Source organism: Mustela nigripes, chromosome 3, assembly GCF_022355385.1.
Source record: "Mustela nigripes isolate SB6536 chromosome 3, MUSNIG.SB6536, whole genome shotgun sequence".
In the NCBI taxonomy this organism is placed as follows: Eukaryota; Metazoa; Chordata; class Mammalia; order Carnivora; family Mustelidae; genus Mustela; species Mustela nigripes.
Window position 1 is genome coordinate 74,470,790 of NC_081559.1, and position 19,385 is coordinate 74,490,174.

Genomic DNA, 19,385 nt, shown 5'->3' on the forward strand with positions numbered 1-19,385 from the left:
CAAAATTTTAGTGGGGAGTATAGCCTTGATAGTCATGGAATGGGTAGTATGAGGGAGACATCAAAAGGATACAGATCTTCGTCAACAATATTTGGTAGACAAGTTTTTGAAAATGGATGACTGACAGGGTGGGTAGCCAAATTCTCCAAGGCTCAAGAAAGAATAAGTTCTATTTAGATAAAAACTAGACTGGTAACGTCATTCTCACTGTCCCAGTGCCATCATGTAGGAAAGTATATTTTGACCACTCTATGTCATATGATGTAAATGACTTTCATTCAGTGAGGAATCTAAAAAACTCACACTGCCAACTCCTCATGCAATATAGTCCCATATAATGAATAAGAGCTTAGGCTCAATGTCAGATAGACCAGGACTTTCCACTGACATGCTTCTAAAACAAAAACAAATGACTTAAATTCTCTCTGCCTCAGTTTCTTCATCTATAAAACACACAATAATAACTACTTCATATACTTCAATAAGGAGTTAATTTGCATGAAATCCTTATTAGAAAGTGTGGTCCTTAAGAACATCCATTTAATGCTAGCTGCTACTTTTACGGTTTTTTAAGAAGCATAAAGAAAATTTAAACAAATATGATTTTTCTGTAGTTAAAATTTCCAATACTAACCGTGACTCCATGCTACTATCATAAGAACGCCCTCTTCTTGAATGCTCATAGTCTGACCTGTTGTAATCAAAGTGATCTCTATCCCGAGGGGATCTTTCTTGTTCTGCATATCTAACACATAAAATAAGAAAACCAAAGTTATAAGATGAAAGCTATATTATAGATACCTATGAAAATCATATATTGATAATGCTGAAGCAACTCTATGACTGAACAATGTCTTACCGAACTTCTCAACAGCTTATTTTGTTGACCTCATTCATTTAGTCTTGATTATAAAAGCTTTCAGCTTGTGTACAAAAGAACTACTGGAGTTCACATAACCAAACCTGTCATCCTGATTCACGCCGTCTAAAGTAAAAGATCTATATCTGGATATCATATACAGTTGGCATGAAAAAAGCCCACCCTGCAAATGCTTTATCAAAGCAATGAACAAATGAGATCAATGTCATTGGCTGGCCTTTAAAAAGACCCGTTTAACTCATTCCAAGAGATATCCAAAAAACACTGGCTATTATTCTTGAACCTCTTTTACTGAATAGCAGTGAGAAAGGATTGAAATGATTAGCAAACAAGGATGACAGTATAAGATCTGCCATTTGAACTTAAATATCAATAAAGTCAGAGAACCTTAAGAGAAGTTAAATACATATGCATGTAATAAATATACATAGTAATAAATATACTAACTCATATTTTATATACAGCTAACCTTTTGAACAGTTGCGGGTTTGAATTGTGTGGGTTTACCGAATTTTTCTTAATACAGCACAGAATTACAAATGTATTTTTCTCTTCCATATGATTTTATTAATGACATTTTCTTTTCTCTAGCTTACTTCACTGTAAGAATAGAGTATATAATATATGTAACATATACAAAATATTAGTTGACTGTTTATGTTACCAACAGCAGGATATTAGAAGCTATGCTTTTTAGGGAGTTAAAAGTTACAGAGGCAGATTTTCAACTGGGCGGGGGGGCATTAGTGCCCCTAACCCCCAGGCTGTTCAAGGTCAGCTGTATACATCTGTAAGTAATTTATATAACATACAGACATACATGTTTTTCTGTGCATGTATAGAGGTTTTTTTGTTTCTTTTAAAGACAGGAAGTAGGTGATTGATGAAAGGTACTAAGTACTTGCAACCATGACAATTAACTCAATGTCTATGAAACAAAACTTTTTAGAGACAACAGAGTGAAATAAGAAGTACACATGGGGTAAGGAAGAAATGAAAACCATTGGAAGGAAGTTTACAGGATGCTTTTACCTTCATAAATTATTTTAATGATTTATTAAAATTTAAAATTTGAATTTAAAAAATTAAATTTAATGATCATTTATTAAAATTTAAAATTATTATTATTTTTTTTTTTTTTGATTTTGGACTTCTTTTATCTGTTGATCTAGATTCGAGAAATCTGCTTACATCGGCATTATATTTAATGATCATAGCTCACTAAGTGAAATAACTGAAGTACTACTATGAATGCCTGATGAACATTAATAGTAATGTTTCTAGATCTTTTATCTTAACACAATTATAAGATATGATATATACGTAAAAGTACTCTAAAATCTATAAAGAGCTATGTAATGGATAGTAGTAACAATAAAAGCAGCACTTCAAAGTAAGGTGATTTCAACTCAGTTTTCCATTTTACAAACTTCCATTCATTGTTTCATTCAGGATTCATTTCATTTTATAAAACTTATGGAGTACTGGGCACGCTGAAATTATTCTCTCTCACCTCCAAAATTAGATAAAATCTAGAATTATCTACTAGAAACTCCTAGAACAGCCATTCAAAAATGATTTGTCCTCAAGCTTATTCAAGTAATACTGCAAAACCATCTAAAAGAAATTGTTCACCCTAAAATGAAGAACCTAAGAGCTAAATAATTTTTTAAAACTTATTATAAAAAATTTAAATTGCAGGAGCACATAAAATTATTTACCTGTCTTCTGGAGAAGAGGTTCTCTGATAGGAATTATAATTTTCCCTTCTGTCATGACCAGAAGAATGCTTTCAAAGGAAAAGAATGAGGGGCAGGGGTTATTTTAAAAAATTATGTTAAAAACACACAGAAAATGAAATATGCATCTCAGAAAATTGGTAGTGCTTTACAAATTTTTTCAAAACTTTTTTTATTATAACAATGATTGTTATCTAAACAGAAGGTAAGACAAAACAATATTTTTAGGCCCTCCAAGGTGAGTATCTGTGGCAGATAATGTATTCACTATGGAACACAAACTTTTTTTAATAAAAAAAATTCAAAGTAGAAGAAAATAATTCTCAAATTTTCAATGCCACTTAGTTGATATTTTATTCCTTTATATTGTCTTAAATATAAAGAACATCACTTTTATAAACACCTTTTGATGAAAAGCAAGACCAAAGTTTTTTCTTGGTGAAAAACATGACTAAGGGCCAGAGGTCTTCTAGCAGGAAGAGTTCACTCTTGTGGTTATATCAAAGTCTTATAATATTGCACTTATCTCCCTGAATCCACTTTGGTTTATAAAAACCACTTTAGAACAAGAGGGAATTGGGAGGGAGATAAACCATAAGAGATTCTTAATCTCACAAAACAAACTGAGGGGACCGGTGGGGGGTAGAGAGAGGGTGTTGGGGTTATGGACACTGGGGAGAGTATGTGCTATGGTGAAAGCTGTGAAGTATGTAAACCAGGTGATTCACAGACCTTTACCCCTGGGGCTAATAATACATTATATTTTTATAAAAAAACAATAAAAAAAAAACTTTAGTTCTAGAAACCGACTCTAATATATTTATGAAAATTCATTTTTACTTTCAGGAAACACTGTTCAAATGTCTGACCTATATGGCACGATGTTAGATTCTACAGATTTGAAAAACATGATTTGTGAGAGAGAGATCCTATGCCAAGTCCTTTGAAAAATAGCAAGACATACAAATAAGTAACTCACTATAACATGAAACTGAAGAGAAATGTCACATAGACAGAGATATGAACTATCCAGTTGGAGAACAAATCCTAATTTAAAAATCCAAATACAGTTAAAAAGCGAAATATTTATCTCTGTAAATAGGTAACATTTTTACATCACTGTTGAATATTCATATTGTCCAGTTTTTTTTTAAACGATTAAAACCATTTTAACTAACCTGAACTATAAGAAAGGAAAAACAGTATGTTTTTTAAAAGTAGCTTTACTTTAAAAGCTAAGAAGAAGGAAATAAAATAATGAACAACTTGTTCTGCACATTTAGATGCTTGCCTCCTTAATGGGAAAAAGAAACGTTTAAGGATAGAAAATTATACTGCACAGAAATATAAACAAGCTCCAACTTCCTCTTATTTTATGACTAATTAACAGCAGTTTGAGTCTAACTTTATCACAAGTAAACTGCCAAACAGCCTCATCAACTATTGAATTTTTCTAATAGTATATACAAACTAGACTAATCTATTTAGATGAGTAATAAGCATGTGGTCAAAATTTGTAATTTACGGTAGCCAAAGTTTGGATGCTATTTTATACTGAATGCAACCACCTTAAAATCCTGTTTCTCATGTATATAACAAAGTTTTAAAAATTACTTCACTTAGCAACCAAATGAGGTAAAATTGTTCAAAATGTATCACCTAGTTTTCTATAAAACTTGACTTCAAGATTCCAAAACAAATATGGAATACAAGACTCATCCGATCCATAGCAACACCAAACAGAGTATTTACTGATCATTTATTCTAAGACACAGCCTGTCCTGCGTAGACAATCTGGAGGATACAAGTTAGGAAAAACCCTCAAGGAATTTATGATCTTACAGTGGAAAGATGGCTATAAAGATTTCCACAATTAAACGTATCAGATTATGTGTTCCTGAGAGAGCAAGAGAGAAAAGAAGAGGAGGAGGAAGAGAAGGAAGAGGGGAAGGAGAGGGGGAAGGGGAGAGACAGAACAAAACTGCAGTCTACTTTTTCTTTTACAAGGCACAGCAATTATTTTGATTACATTAGGGAGAAGGCCTCAGTTCTGTGCTAATGATTTTTAACACATCTCCGCAACATCTGTTGTAAGCAAGGGGGGAAACCAAAAATATTGAAGTCGTGAATCAGGATTTTGTAAATATGATTAAGTTAACGTGACTGGCACGTTAACGTGTCCTGTTAGACGTGCTAACAGGACATCCTGAGTAGGGAACAATAACTGAATATTGAGGAATGACAGTGGGTAGAGGGGGATTTGAACTAGGTTTTGGTAGATGAACAGGATTTCACTATGTAAAATATCATTTTGAGATGAGATTCAAATAATAACTTGAATTTTCCTCTTTTCTTAATCATAGTGTCCAGGTTATAAATCAGAGTAGGCACTGAAAATAATATATTGTCAAAATTACTTTAAAAATTCTCCAAATTGTTCATTAAGCAAAACAAATGTTTATATCATGTGGTTTCCTATATAACAATATAAAGACAGCAGTATGAAAAGGTGAGTGGAGCAGGGAGCCTGAGTCCAGACCTCTGAGCAACCACTAGGCTCAGGAACCAGTCTTTAAGAGCAAGGAAAGGAAGGGCTGAAACAAGTAGGAAACTTGGTTCTTGATAGCTAAGGATCAGTGGAAAAACAAAGATCCTCAGCTGAATCCTCCTGAACCTAGCAAATGACTCCTGAGAACATTGAAGGGAAGATGTGAGCTTTACCTGAGGTAAAAATGGGCCCCACCCAGCTAGCAGACTTGCCTGTGGCTAACAGGATAGAGAAAAGGAGGCAGACTGTGCTACAAACTGGTAGACAGAGCTGAGCCACTAAGCTTGGAGGGCATGCTGACTGAAGAAGATACCCACTCCTAGGATGGGACGGTGCCATCGAAGACCCACCACAGGAGGTAAAGGTGGAGAAAGCACAGTGTAAGAGGAGCAGGAAGAGGATTCTGAAAAGACTAGACACATCTCCCTCTGTGGACGGTATCCGGCTAAATCTGAGTGCTCTCGTCTAACATGGTTCAATCAAGAGCCAGTTCCACACCAGTTCTCTGCTTTCTTTATGTCGCCAACTTTCAGCACAGTCTACCAGCTACTAGTTCCACAATTAACTGCTTAAGTGCCATTGGACCAATGAGTACAAGCCCCAAAGAGGCAGATTTCAGAATATATTAAAGTATCTACTGACAGATGGGTCTAGCTTGAGATAGTGAACTCCCACCAAAAGAGATACGCAAGCATGGGCTGGGTGTCTACCAAGCCTTATACCCTACAGAATTTAGCAAAGATGGTGGCAGAGCCTGCCCCAGTCTGTAAGTCCATCAATTCTGTTTATTAAACACTTACCAGGCACCAGGGCTAGTTCCTAGTGTCCCCTGCTAAGCTCAGTTTACTGTTTCTCTTTAAAGAAGGAGGTTTAGGGGTGCAGAACTGGTGGAGGAGAGAGGAAGGGAGCAGGGCCTAGATCTGTAATTAAATAAAAATATACCTTCCCCTTTACTGATTCCAAGATCCAAAGCGTGATGTGTCTGTTTATAGATCTGTGCAGTTGAATAGAAGTGGAATGGTTTGCTCTCCTGCTAAGTCCACTGACAGGCAGAGGAACAGTTCTGAGTAGATGGAGTTATTGGTTCCTGTTACTGCTCTGACTGCATCTACTATTCTCCCTTTCTTATAACCTGCCTCAGCCACACTAGACTCTTTGTCTTTATACTTGCTGTTCCACCTGCTTGGCATACTCTTTTCCCAGTTATTTACATGGCTAACTTCCTCATATCCTTCAAGAGTCTGCTCAAATGACTACCTATTCAGTGGGCCCTCCCTATCCAAAATTGCAACCCCCAATGCTAATGATCAACATTACCCCATATCTTTTGTCTGGAGCATAAGTCTAGCTCTTAATACCACTATCCTACACCATTTACTTATGGATTAAGTTTATAATTTATTTTCTGTCTTCCCACACTAAAACACGAACTCCATGAGACCACTGGATTGGTTTTGTCCACCATTTTATGTAAAGTGCTTAGAATAGTCACTAGGACATAAGAATTCAGTGAATATTTGTTGAATAAATGAGTGTATAATGTCTAACGGAGAGCACAGAATAAAGAGCTTGTTTATGCACTAGAAATGCAATAAGAGTCTCCCCTGTAGATAGACATGCAGGAACTATGATTAACTAAGGAAGGAGATGCCGGTCTTCCATTTCATGCTCATTCAGGGAAGTATAATCTTTAAGAAGAATGGCGGAATTCCCTGCCCTGTTAATTATTCTTTTGCAGGTGCTCACTCACATGCACTTTCTTGATTTGTGGAGGCAATGATACACATACATGCATACATGTACATGGATACACACACATCATACATCTTCCATGTTCTCTCACCTGCCCTCTTGCACACTACTGCTTCTATGTGACCATGTGGCTACACCTGGAATTGTGTAAGTTAGATATGTGTATGATGCCTTTCTACTGCCTGGTTCTAATGTCCTAATTCTATGAAATGCATTTTTTGATTAAAGGACAGGTACAAGTTTATGTTCTTCATTATAAATTTCAAACACTTACTTTTATCTGTGCCACGCTACTTTTCATTTTCTGTTGCCAACTGATCTGATAAATCAAAGACTCCTTAAGTTGTTCCAAGTAACAGGTACAAAATGGTATGAATTCCTTGACAGTTTAACTTTTTTTGTCTGCAAATGTCACCTGAAAGGTATACCAAAGAAAGCTTTGTTAACAGTGATAAAACGTACGTGACATAACAGCTTATTATTTACACACAATGAACATTTGACCATTTTTCTTAATTAGTAGGCACAGATATATAACCAATAATTAAATAAAAATTCAAAAATTCCTTAAACAGTTTCACATACCAGTGTATAAAGAACACAATCACAGAAAAGACTCTGCATAAGAGAGCAAATAATAAGGGCTTATTAAGCACCATAAGGTATTTTAGTCTAATGACTGAGAGGAACAAAATTAATTTAGTAACTGAAGTCAGATAACTTTATTCAAATTGCTTTCAGTGAGGGACACCTAAACCCACATTATAAAAGAGTACTGTGATATTATAAAAAAATAAGTGAACAGAATAATTACATAAGATAAAATCTATATAAACTGAGTATAAAATACCCCATGCTTCTATATAAACTAAGAATGAATTATCCCATGTTCTTATAACGATCACTCAAAAATAAATATGCTGAGTAAAAATATAAGGTATTAAATTAAAATAATTAAATTTTAACGTAATCTATCAAAGGCACATGACTTTAGTGATGCAGGTGTGAGAACTAAGTTATTTGGCTCAGAATAAACCTAGTCATCAACATTAAATGCTAAAACAAAAATTTTTTCAGTATCCATCTGTTAATATTTTAGGAATTTTTGAAAAATGCTGAATAGCTACTTATGTTAACAGAGAACTACCATTTGAGTACTTAATTGTAATTGCATATCTAAGTGGTTTATGGTTTGGTGTACCATAATGAAATCACAAAAATCAAATGAGATAGAAGAAAATAAGAGAAGTAAAAGAGGTAGAGAATATACAGAAAGAACTGTCCCTAGTACCAAAATAACTGAATACAACTAGGAAAATGTTTGTATTTGAATGCCAGAAAGGATTATAGATCCTTTATCTATAGGATAAGGATTATAGATCCAGTTCAATTCTTTTTTTTTAAATTTTTAATTTAATTTAATTTAATTTTTTATTTTCAGCATAACAGTATTCCTTGTTTTTGCACCACACCCAGTGCTCCATGCAATCCGTGCCCTAATACCCACCACCTGGTTCCCCCAACTTCCCACCCCCCCGCCCCTTCAAAACCCTCAGATTGTTTTTCAGAGTCCATAGTCTCTCATGGTTCACCTCCCCTTCCAATTTCCCTCAACTCCCTTCTCCTCTCTAACACCCCTTGTCCTCCATGCTATTTGTTATGCTCCACAAATAAGTGAAACCATATGATAATTGACTCTCTCTGCTTGACTTATTTCACTCAGCATAATCTCTTCCAGTCCCGTCCATGTTGCTACAAAAGTTGGGTATTCATCCTTTCTGATGGAGGCAATAATACTCCATAGTGTATATGGACCACATCTTCCTTATCCATTCGTCCGTTGAAGGGCATCTTGGTTCTTTCCACAGTTTGGTGACCGTGGCCATTGCTGCTATAAACACTGGGGTACAGATGGCCCTTCTTTTCACTACATCTGTATCTTTGGGGTAAATACCCAGTAGTGCAATTGCAGGGTCATAGGGAAGTTCTATTTTTAATTTCTTGAGGAATCTCCACACTGTTCTCCAAAGTGGCAATTCCTTTTTAAAGACAAAAATACTGAAGGTTGGGTAAGTCCTTTCACTGTCCTAAGCTATACTACCAGTTAGTGGTGAACCTATAATTAGAAACTTAGCCTAAAGATACTCAAATTTTTTTCCCACTAGATCACATACACAAATAATCTTGATACTATGAAGTGACATAGAGCAACTACCATTTAATGCAGATAGGGAAGTACACAAATCATTAGGTTAAGAAAAATTTCTATTACAGCAGTTGGCAAGGCATCAAAGTTCTTACAAACAATATATATGAGATTATTTACAAATAATCTATAAAAGATAGTTGCAATCTAAAGCACATTACCACTTCTGTATTTGTAGCTACAGTCAGACTAACATGCCCATAGGGCATGCCCATCAGGGAAATAGCCAGAGGAGAGGAACACAAGGTGCCCAAATCTCTGACCACCTCTAAACCAACACATGTGCAAGAGTATTACTAAGGATCAAAGAAGTGAACTGTGATATGAACACCCACCTAAGAGAACTTACAATTTAAGACTAACCAAGTTAATTACCTAAAAAGTCACCACTCCTCAGAGGAATATAACAGAATCTACAGACTTAACGTAATAGTAACAATGCCCAGGATACAATTAAAAATAACTTATCAGAAAACTGTGGTCTAAACTTAAGAAAAAAAGACAAAGACCAACACTGACATGACCCAGATGTTGGAATTGGCACACAAGGTTTTTACAGTTTATTCAAAAGTGCAAAGGAAAACATGCTTGCAAGGAATAAAAATAAGAAAGTTTAGCAAAAACAAAGCAAAAGAAAACAAAAAGAAAAAGAAAATACAACCAAAATGAATTTCTAAAACTGAAAAATACATGAAGTGAAAAATTCTCTGGTGAAAAACTTAAAGCAAAATGGAGATAAAAAAAGTCAATGAATGTGAAGTAAAATCAAAAGAAATTAACCAATCTAAAAACAGAGAGACAAAAAAATTTAATGAACAATATCAGGGACATGTGGGACAATATCAAAGGACATAATACCTGTGTAACTGAAGTCCAAGAAGGAAAGAGAGGAAAAATGGAATTAAAAAAAATTTCAAAAAATAGGGAATTTCTCCCATATTTGGCAAAGTACCTAAATTTACAGATTCATGAAGCTCAGAGAATCCTAGGTAGAAAAAATACAGAGAAAACCACACCTACGGACATGGTCGTAGATAATGGTCAATAGTCAAACTGCTGAAAATCAAAGATAAACAGAAAATCCTGAGAGCAGCAAGAGGGGCAAAAATGCATTACATACAAGGAAATAACTATTCAAATTACTGCTGACTTCTCATCAGAAACTAGGGAGACCAGAAGACAAACAATCTTAAAAGTGCTGAAGATAAAAAACTCGTTACCCTACAATTCCAGCAAAAATAAATTTTAAGAATGAAAATAGACATTTACTAATTAAAAGAAACAAAAGAAAACTAAGAAAAAGTAATAAGAGAATGTATTACTAGCAGAACTGTACTACAAGAAATGCAAGAGTTCTCAAGCTGTAGGTAAAAGATACCAGTTGGAGACTTGAAAAAGGAACGAAGAAACAGTAACTTTCTCAGGAAGCATAAAAGGCTAACTTTTTCCTTCACTTAAAATATGGTGGTCTCGGGGCGCCTGGGTGGCTCAGTAGGTTAAGCCTCTGCCTTCAGCTCAGGTTATGATCCCAGGATCCTGGGATCGAGCCCTGCATCGGGCTCTCTGCTCAGCTGGAGCCTGCTTCCCCCCCACTCTTCTCTCTGCCTGTCTCTCTGCCTACTTGTGATCTCTCTCTGTCAAATAAAAAAATAAAGTTAAAAAAAATATGGTGGTCTCTTTAAAGCAAAAATTAGTATCTTGAGGGGTACAGTGTATGTACACGGGAGTATACATGATATGTAGCATATAGGAAGACAAGGTAAAATAGGCCTACATGATCTAAAGTTTCTAAATTTTTTGTGAAGTGATGATATCAACTCTAAGACACTTGTGGGAAGTTAAGGATACATATTGTGTTTCCTAAAGCAATGATTAAAAAAGTAATGTCAAAAATTCTGTAGATAAATTAAAACGGAATTAAAAAAATATATTTAAATATTTTCAAAGGACAGGATAGAAGGAACAAAAAAACAGAAGGGACAAATAAAAAAAAGGATGGCAGACCTAAATCTAGCTGCTAATTATATGAAATACTAATAAACAAACATGTCTAACAAACAGAAGCTAGTTCTCCCTCCTCTCAGGTGGAGGCAACCCCAAAGGCACAGACCTTGTCTGGGATGGGTTTTAGATCCCATGTGCCACAACAAGATGACTTTGTGCCAAATTATACAAATCACAGGACTCTTCATTTTTTACATGACTTTCTTCAAAGGTCCTATTTTTATGGCTATGAATGTACAGAGCCATAAAATTCAAAATTTTACTCAATTAACTCTTGCCTAAAGGTAATGGTTATTTTTTTTACCCCTACCACCACAATCACCATATCATGTCTAACAAATCCTTATCATGTTTATCAACCAATATTATTTCTATATACACTCATTCAACAAGTAATATTTACTACACTTCTATTATTTTGCCAGGCATCTCCTAGATATGGGGTAGACAGTGGTGAGCAATCATAACAAAATCCCCACCCTACATGGAGCTTATATTCTAGTTATAAAAAGTAAATCTATATTGATAAGTAAAGCTTAATTAAGCCTGCTCAAGCACAGTGGCTTGTGGGTTTTTTTGTTTGTTTGTTTTTGTTTTGTTTTGTTTTTTTTGGTGCACATGCAAGTTTCAAATCATTACTTAATGTAAATCTGGTTCCCTAAGTCATTATATCACATCATGAACATTTGTTTGATATAAGTACTAGTACCTATATGGGGGCTCAACTGACTTACTACATCAGGTGTGTATGCATATACATATGCGTGGGCAGAGGGCATGCCTAGGCATGCTGATTCTATGAAAGCATCGCCAAGGTATTTCCAGTATCCATCTCTTCCCCAGGTTTCCTCAGCTTTCCAATTTTGGATGAGAAATCTTGGTTCTCAATTTGTTGTAAACAATGAACTAGTTAGATAAAATACAGAGACTTCATAGCCTACCTAACAGTGAAATACAAAGTCAACAATCATTTGGAAAGGGACACATACATTCCAAATGTATAAATCCATACTAACTCACTGGTAAGAAGCGTATATATGGATGCAGAAGAGTATCAGTATCAGTGATTTTTAAATCTGAGACATTCTGGCAACAACTCATAGGGGGAAAATTCTCACTGGTTATGCAATGACAACCACAGCACAGGTTCTTTGGGAGTTTAAGATATACGCCATAATAATTAAGTAACATTATCTACTGCAACATGGGCAAGAGCACAAATTTAAGCACTGAAATGGAGTAATTTAGATGACAAAATATGTTTATAAAGTGCTTTTATTATTCTTAAAATGAATGTAAGACATGAAAAATTGAGACAAGAGAAAAAAACCTATATTAACTACCTTCCTAGGTAAACTTGATACAAATTTCACATATATTCATATATAAGGACTGAAAAAATTCCTGTAAAATTTTTTTTTTGCCTATAGGTTTAAATATACTTATTAATTAGTGAGATCTGGAATATACTTTATAGACAAATTAAAAGCCTACAGAATTGTTAGTGTCCTTAATTTTTTCTTATGTCCAGGATAATCAGTGCTAAGTCCTTATAAGATTGATACTATATTTTACGTCCATGGAGGATTCCACTCTCTTATATCCTAATATTATCAGACAAATTAGTTACTTATTGTCCACAGGAGTTTCTGCTTCCCTACATTCACCTAAATACTTCTTCTATAAACTAACATTAAGAATTGAATTATGCAGAAGGAACATCAAAGCGTATATACAGATATATACGTATATATATATATAGCGTATATACAGATTTGTGTGAAAGACTCCACTCAGTACTGTTCACTATTTACAGGAAATAACCTGATGGACACTGCTGCTGTGATCACCACCACACATCACCCATGACTGATTTCCAGGACTTTTTGGGTCCCGAAGCAGAAAACACTGAAAACTACTACTGCCTAACACTATCAGAATAAGGCTCTCCCTCCCCTGACACTAGCAATTCTATTTCTTTGCATATTTTTGGTTTTCGTCCTCTTGTTTATTTATTTTTTCCCTTTCTGCTGGTTGATGCTTCTAAATCTGTACAACAGAACTTTCTGCATTGATGGAAAATTCATATTCTACACCGTCAGTCACCACTTCATTAACACAACAGCTACTAGCCACATGTGGCTATTGAGCACTCCAAATGTGTCCAATGGATTTGAGAAAATCATTTTTGTAAGAGTTTTATATACTGGACAACAGATTTCTAAATGATTACTAGACATTTAGGCCTTTTCCTCATGGTACTTCAAGATCCTTGTCCTTGACAATCTCCAGATTTGGTGTTAATTCTTCAGATACTGACAAAGCAAAATAACTCATACCCAATTTACAGGAAAAGTCACTTGGTTATTTTCTAAAAGGTTCAGATTTTGGAAAATAAGAGACAATATAATAATCCCGGTACAGTTGGTATATGTTGCAATCACCAATATGGGATCTCCAGAGTCTTAAATGCAGTGCAGTCACCATAATGTCAAATGATCATTTAACATAAACACCAAGAAAATCTGCCACTAGAGATATTATGACAATCACAAACATGATACATGATCATGACCTACTGAAAAACAGTGTAGATATGGCCTGATTGCATCTCCAGAAGATAATGGTCTACTCTGCAGCTTAGGCTGAGTAAACAGGGGTAATAATAAAATTTTAAAATAACCCTGATGACAGCTATGAAGAGAGAACTAACAAAAGAAATGTAAATCACTACTTGTAAAATGGATTCCACTAATCTGCAAATCAGAAATATGCCAGTTTAAGTCATTATATACTTATCATGGATTATCTATGGTCAAGTTCTTAATTCTAGTTACTTTAGATCCATCTGTTCCAAAGTAAGATTGTGAAATGTCTGCAAGAACCTGCATGTTCTAAAGATATGACCATCTACTGTTCTAGCAACTCATTAGTTTACAATTTCTTCCTAATACTTTATGGACAAATTAAAAGCCTGGAGAATTGTCAGTGTCCTTAATTTGTTCTTATGTCCAGGATAATCAATTACTAAGTCCTTATAAAACTGATACTATATTATACTTCCATGGAGGATTCTACTCTCTAATATTCTAATATTATCACATAAATTAATCAGTAACTCACTGTCCACGGGAGTTTTTGATAACTACCTCTACTCTCCAAAGCGTAGTTCCCTTCTTAAACCCCCTTTTTGAGGTACCCCATGGTCCCTAAGAGTATGTTTGTTGTCTCCCTTGCTGCATCAAATTAATAAATTTGACTTTGATTACTAATTAGGTATGTTACTGGTGATTACTCACTGATGAGCTTTAACATATATGACAAATGACCCAGTTTCTCAAACAATTCAATGCTAGGGGGACAAAAGAAGAAAAAGAAGGAAAAAAAGCAGGATAGTTATTACAGAACAAAAGAGACTTAACAGTTAATGTAATGTGCGGCCTTTGTTTAGATCCCGAGTTGAACAATTTCCCTTCTCTAAAATGGGATGTACTTATATGTAGAACCCAAGTTACTAACTTGAATTCAGTACTAACTCAAAGGACTAATAAACTCTACCCAACTTTCCTTTTAAAATGGGGGATTAGCTGAAGTTCTTATTTCTGCATAAAGAATGAACATTTTCTAATCCAACTTGATTGTGAACTTGCTGAAATTATTAGCATATTCGCATCATGGTTTTTTGGGGAAGAAAAGATAGGGTTGGATATGGACTCTTGGCATTATTTAAATCCTTATTACATATTTTCTATTTGTGAGGACTTATCTTAGTATGTACGTGAAATAAGACTCATTTTAAAATCACCTGCTACCTAAGTACTGTGCCCAAGTTGATAATGGAGATACTTTCAGCTCTAATGCCAATAATATGCAAACTTTTAAAAAGTATTTTCTGGAGCGCCTGGATAGCTCAGTCAGTTAAACATCTGGCTCTTGGTTTTGGCTCAGGTTGTGATCTCATGGGTTGTAAGATGAAGCCCCACATCAGGCTCCATGCTCAGGGGGTGTCTGGCTGATTCTCTCTCTCTGCCCCTGCCCCACTCTCACGCATGGGGGCTCTCTAATATGAATAAATTAAAAAAATTTTTTTAAAGTATTTTCCTCAACTATATAAACGTGTTCCATTGATACAAAAGTCAATTAAAAATAATAAAATGGTTGTTGTCCCAAAGCTGATGTGCACTGGTGAATGTAGGCTAACCATTACTGCTCAAAACCAGACAATAGGAGAGCTGTAATGTATACAGTAGCTCTTCAACAAACTAAGTTACCATTGACACTATAAAGCATATTACAGTAAGATTCCTGAGATATCTAGAGATTAACCAATTAAGTACATATACTTCCCATTTTAGAATTCTGAAATGTATAATTTATATTAAGATATAACAGCAACAATAAAGAATGATAAATTACTGCAGCAACAAAGATATAACACTAAGCATTTCATTTGTATCTTCTTACTCAATCTTCATAATTATCTTGCTTTGTTTATTTTTAAACCTCATTTTTCTATTTTTTTAAAGATTTTATTTATTGACAGAGATCACAAGTAGGCAGAGAGATAGGCAGAGAGATAGGCAGAGAGATAGAGCCCCATGTGGGGCTCGATCCCAGGACCCCCGAGATCATGACCTAAGCTGAAGGCAGAGGCTTTAACCCACTGAGCCACCCAGGTGCCCCTTAACCTCATTTTTCAATGGGAGAACTGAGGTTGGAAGATTTAAAACAACGTGTCCAAGTCAATTATAGCTAGTAAATGGCAGAGCTAAAATCCAAAAGGTTTTTCTGATGCCCAAACCATCTGACATTGCAACCCAATGAAAATGGTAACAATGGGGCACCTGGGTGGCTCAGGTCCTGATCCTGAGGTCCTGGGATCAAACCCAGCATCAGGCTCTCTGCTCAGCAGGGAGCCTGCTTCCCCCTCTCTGCCTGCTGCTCTGCCTATTTGAAATCTCTTTCTCTCTGTCAAATAAATAAATAAAAATCTTAAAGAAAAAAAAAAAAAAGAAAATGGTAACATTAATATACTTACACCAAATTGGTAAACTACACAATGTAAACAGATACAGAAAATTTTCCTATCCTAAACTGATCCATTTGTCCAAAGTTCTAGAGAGCAAAGGTATTGATATTAATATAAGGCCCTACCTACTTCTTTTTAAACATGCGAAATAATATTTTAAAGATTCCCTTTATTTAATCAACATAGCTAGAATTTACTCTTTAAGCAAATAAGTTTAACTCTATTGTGTAAAATTTAATTTTCCTTGGTTCTGAAACCTGGCTTCTCTTCTCAACTTACCTAAACATATATACACACAGCAATCTTCTGTGTATTTTATTTCAAATTACCTTACTTATCTAAACTTGGTGAGTTTTCTTTCTGATCAGTGTGTATCGTCTCTCCCTTTCTATCCTTCACCCATCATCAGCAAGTAATTTTCTGGTAATCAAACACAATCTGTTAGATTTCCATGTCCCAAAATGTAACTGTGAAATTGACAATATTATAAAGTAGACTGCTACTACAGTTCTAACACAAAATGCATAAAGTCCTATCATCGTCCAGATTTATACAGAATATGCCCATAGGGAAATTCTGAGAGTTCAACATGTGCATGCTTGATACTTAGACTAATTGGAAATTCCAGCAATGAGAGCAATTTATCTAGAGTTTATAGCTCTCACTGCTCTTCCTAGTATCATTGTGTGGATTTTATGATGAATTATTAAATTTCTCTCTCCTGTCACAAGTAAGCAACTCAGCAAAACCACACCTGCTCCCCTGAACAAGGGTATTTTATAATAAGGAGATGAAGTTTAGAAATAATTTTCCTATCAGTTCAGCAAGCATCAGAATGCAAAATATTTCATAACAACTGTAGGATGCAATTTAGGCTGTTAACTGGAAACTATGAAATTGTAAATTCTGCAATTATCTCAAAAATTCATACTCAACTGATAGTTGAAATGCACTGGTTTCTCAAAGACTTTGGTTGAATACTCTTACCATTGGCCCTTAGGTGTCCTCAATCAATGTTAAGGGAACTTGCTGTAACTTACTATCAAAAATTAAAAGGGAGCCAACAAAGTAGATTCCCTTTAGTTTGCTCTCCTGCATTCTACATAGCAGCACACTTGGCAAACTTCAACCATTGTAAAAGAGTTAAAAAAAACAAAAACAAACAAACCCAACTTAGTTGTTCAACTGGGAAAATGATAATATTAAACAGTATTCAAAAGAAAAACTAGTTTGAATATGTTCTAAATGCAAAACTGAATGGGGGTGGGAGGTGGCAATGGGATCCTCAAGAAAATCCCCAAATAGGACCCAAGCCCCTGGCCCTTCCACATGGTGATTTTCCTTCCCAGGCAACAGATATGAAAAACAGGTTGGCCACATTTCTTAACTTATATATGTTATAACTATGACAAGATTGCTCTGGCCTTTATATATCTTTATTGAACAAAAAAATCTTGTAAGAAAACAGCTTTCCTACTGTTTTTTCTTGCTATTTTAAAAAATGTGCACATATTAGTGAGAAATATGCCCCATAATAAGTCACATAAGGAAAAATGATTTTGTGATTTGATTCAGCATAGTTCTACAATTTCAAGAAAATAAAAGCCCCCAAACACTATTATCATTTTGAGAAAAAGTCACCAGGTACAAGTAACAATCCCTTACCTGCAATTACAAAATCTGAAAAGCTCTGAGGACACAAAGGTTTTTCTTTATCCTTTTTAAAATAGAAGTATAGTTGACACACAATGTTATATTAGTTTCAGGTGTATAACATATAGACTTAACAACTCTATACATTATGCTGTGGTCAGCACAACTTCCAAAGATTTTTCTTAAGCTCAAGGGAAACTCATCTGGTACCAACCTGAGACTTAAGGTGACTCTTCCCAGAAATACTAATGTGTTTGATTAGAAGATGTTACCCTGGATCTCAAAAGAGTGATTACTTCATAAACACATGTGCATTATATTTCTTTAAAATCTGAAAAACTCTGAATGTCAAAATAGTTCGGGCTCCAAGAATTATAAATAAAGAATTTGGAGACCTGTACTCTCTGTTGTTTGCTTCCTAGCCAATGAATAAATCAGGTGTGCTTTTTGACTTAGAACCATTTGAATGACTGAAGATTCCCATGTTCAAGTACAGGGATGAAAGTTGTGGAGACAGCACCCGCATTACTGTTTTTCTTTATATAGGAATGGACAAAATATAAAAGACTTTGATTAGTTTCTGACTCTGTATAGAGAAATATAGAATTTCTTAACATTTTAATGAACTCAGTGATACCAACAGCCATACTAAAATTATTCATTATAAAATGAGGAGTTATTATCCTTCATTCATTTCCCAGTATCATGAAGCTGGCACAAAATGGTCTGTACTTAACCAAATAAATCGAAAAGTGAGATGACCATTTCAGCATGCTACTTAATTAAAAAAAAAATTCTTTTGTTGGTACATGGAAGATTCTCTAATGTGCTCCTTTTTACCAGAATGTAGGTTCTTTAAGAACAGGAATTTGTCAATTTTTTTTGTTTCAAAATTTCCATAGGCTTTTTCTTTATTTTCCAATTTAGTGGTTTTGAAGAAAAATTCTACATACTGAACTTCTTTACCGATTCATTTAAATCTAAATTATGACATCTATGGGGCAAATTTTCTTTATCCTGCTCCCTCTCAAATTCCATTCTTTCTCTTTTCCTACAGAGTCAAATTTTTATTAATATTTGACAGATGAGTCTACACTTGATGCCTATAATTCTTAATCTTCCATTAACCCCTCTTATACTCCACAGTTTGCTTTTCCACTCCCACTACTCCACAGTACTTATTAAAGTTACACAATGACTTTCCTTTTGCTAAATCCAGGGGCCACTTCCTTCTTTTACCTGACACTGGTCTAGCAACTGGTACTGCTAAATCTCTCTTCTTGAGAAGACCACATTTATCTGGTTTTCCTTGTCTTTCTTTTCCTGTCTACTCCTCTAACATTTACTATCCTGTAGAGTTTAATCTTTTTTTGTTTATGCATTTTGACTGTTTTGCTCATTTCCATTTTCCTAATACAGAAAGCCCTCAATCTATATTTGTTAAATGAACAAATGAATAGTCTTTATATTTTCTTTCTCTATATTGTATCTGGAAGACTATCTCCGTCCTCACACTTTCAACTAACATTTACAAGAATGACTTTTACTTTCGCCTCATCTTCTCTACAGAGCTC

At 34.8% G+C, this 19,385-nt stretch overlaps 1 protein-coding gene across 2 annotated transcripts in view; it reads right to left on the minus strand.

Moving 5' to 3' along the window:
- Positions 1-19,385, minus strand: part of CWC22 (CWC22 spliceosome associated protein homolog) — a 58,744-nt gene that overhangs the window by 33,515 nt on the left and 5,844 nt on the right. For both annotated transcript variants that reach the window (XM_059394275.1, XM_059394274.1), the window contains exons 2-4: positions 7,194-7,334; positions 2,602-2,669; positions 635-745 (exon numbers count right to left, since the gene is read on the minus strand). In XM_059394275.1, coding sequence (XP_059250258.1) covers positions 635-745; positions 2,602-2,669; positions 7,194-7,220 — 206 coding nt within the window. In that variant the 5' untranslated portion in view covers positions 7,221-7,334. The remainder of the gene's footprint in view (positions 1-634; positions 746-2,601; positions 2,670-7,193; positions 7,335-19,385) is intronic.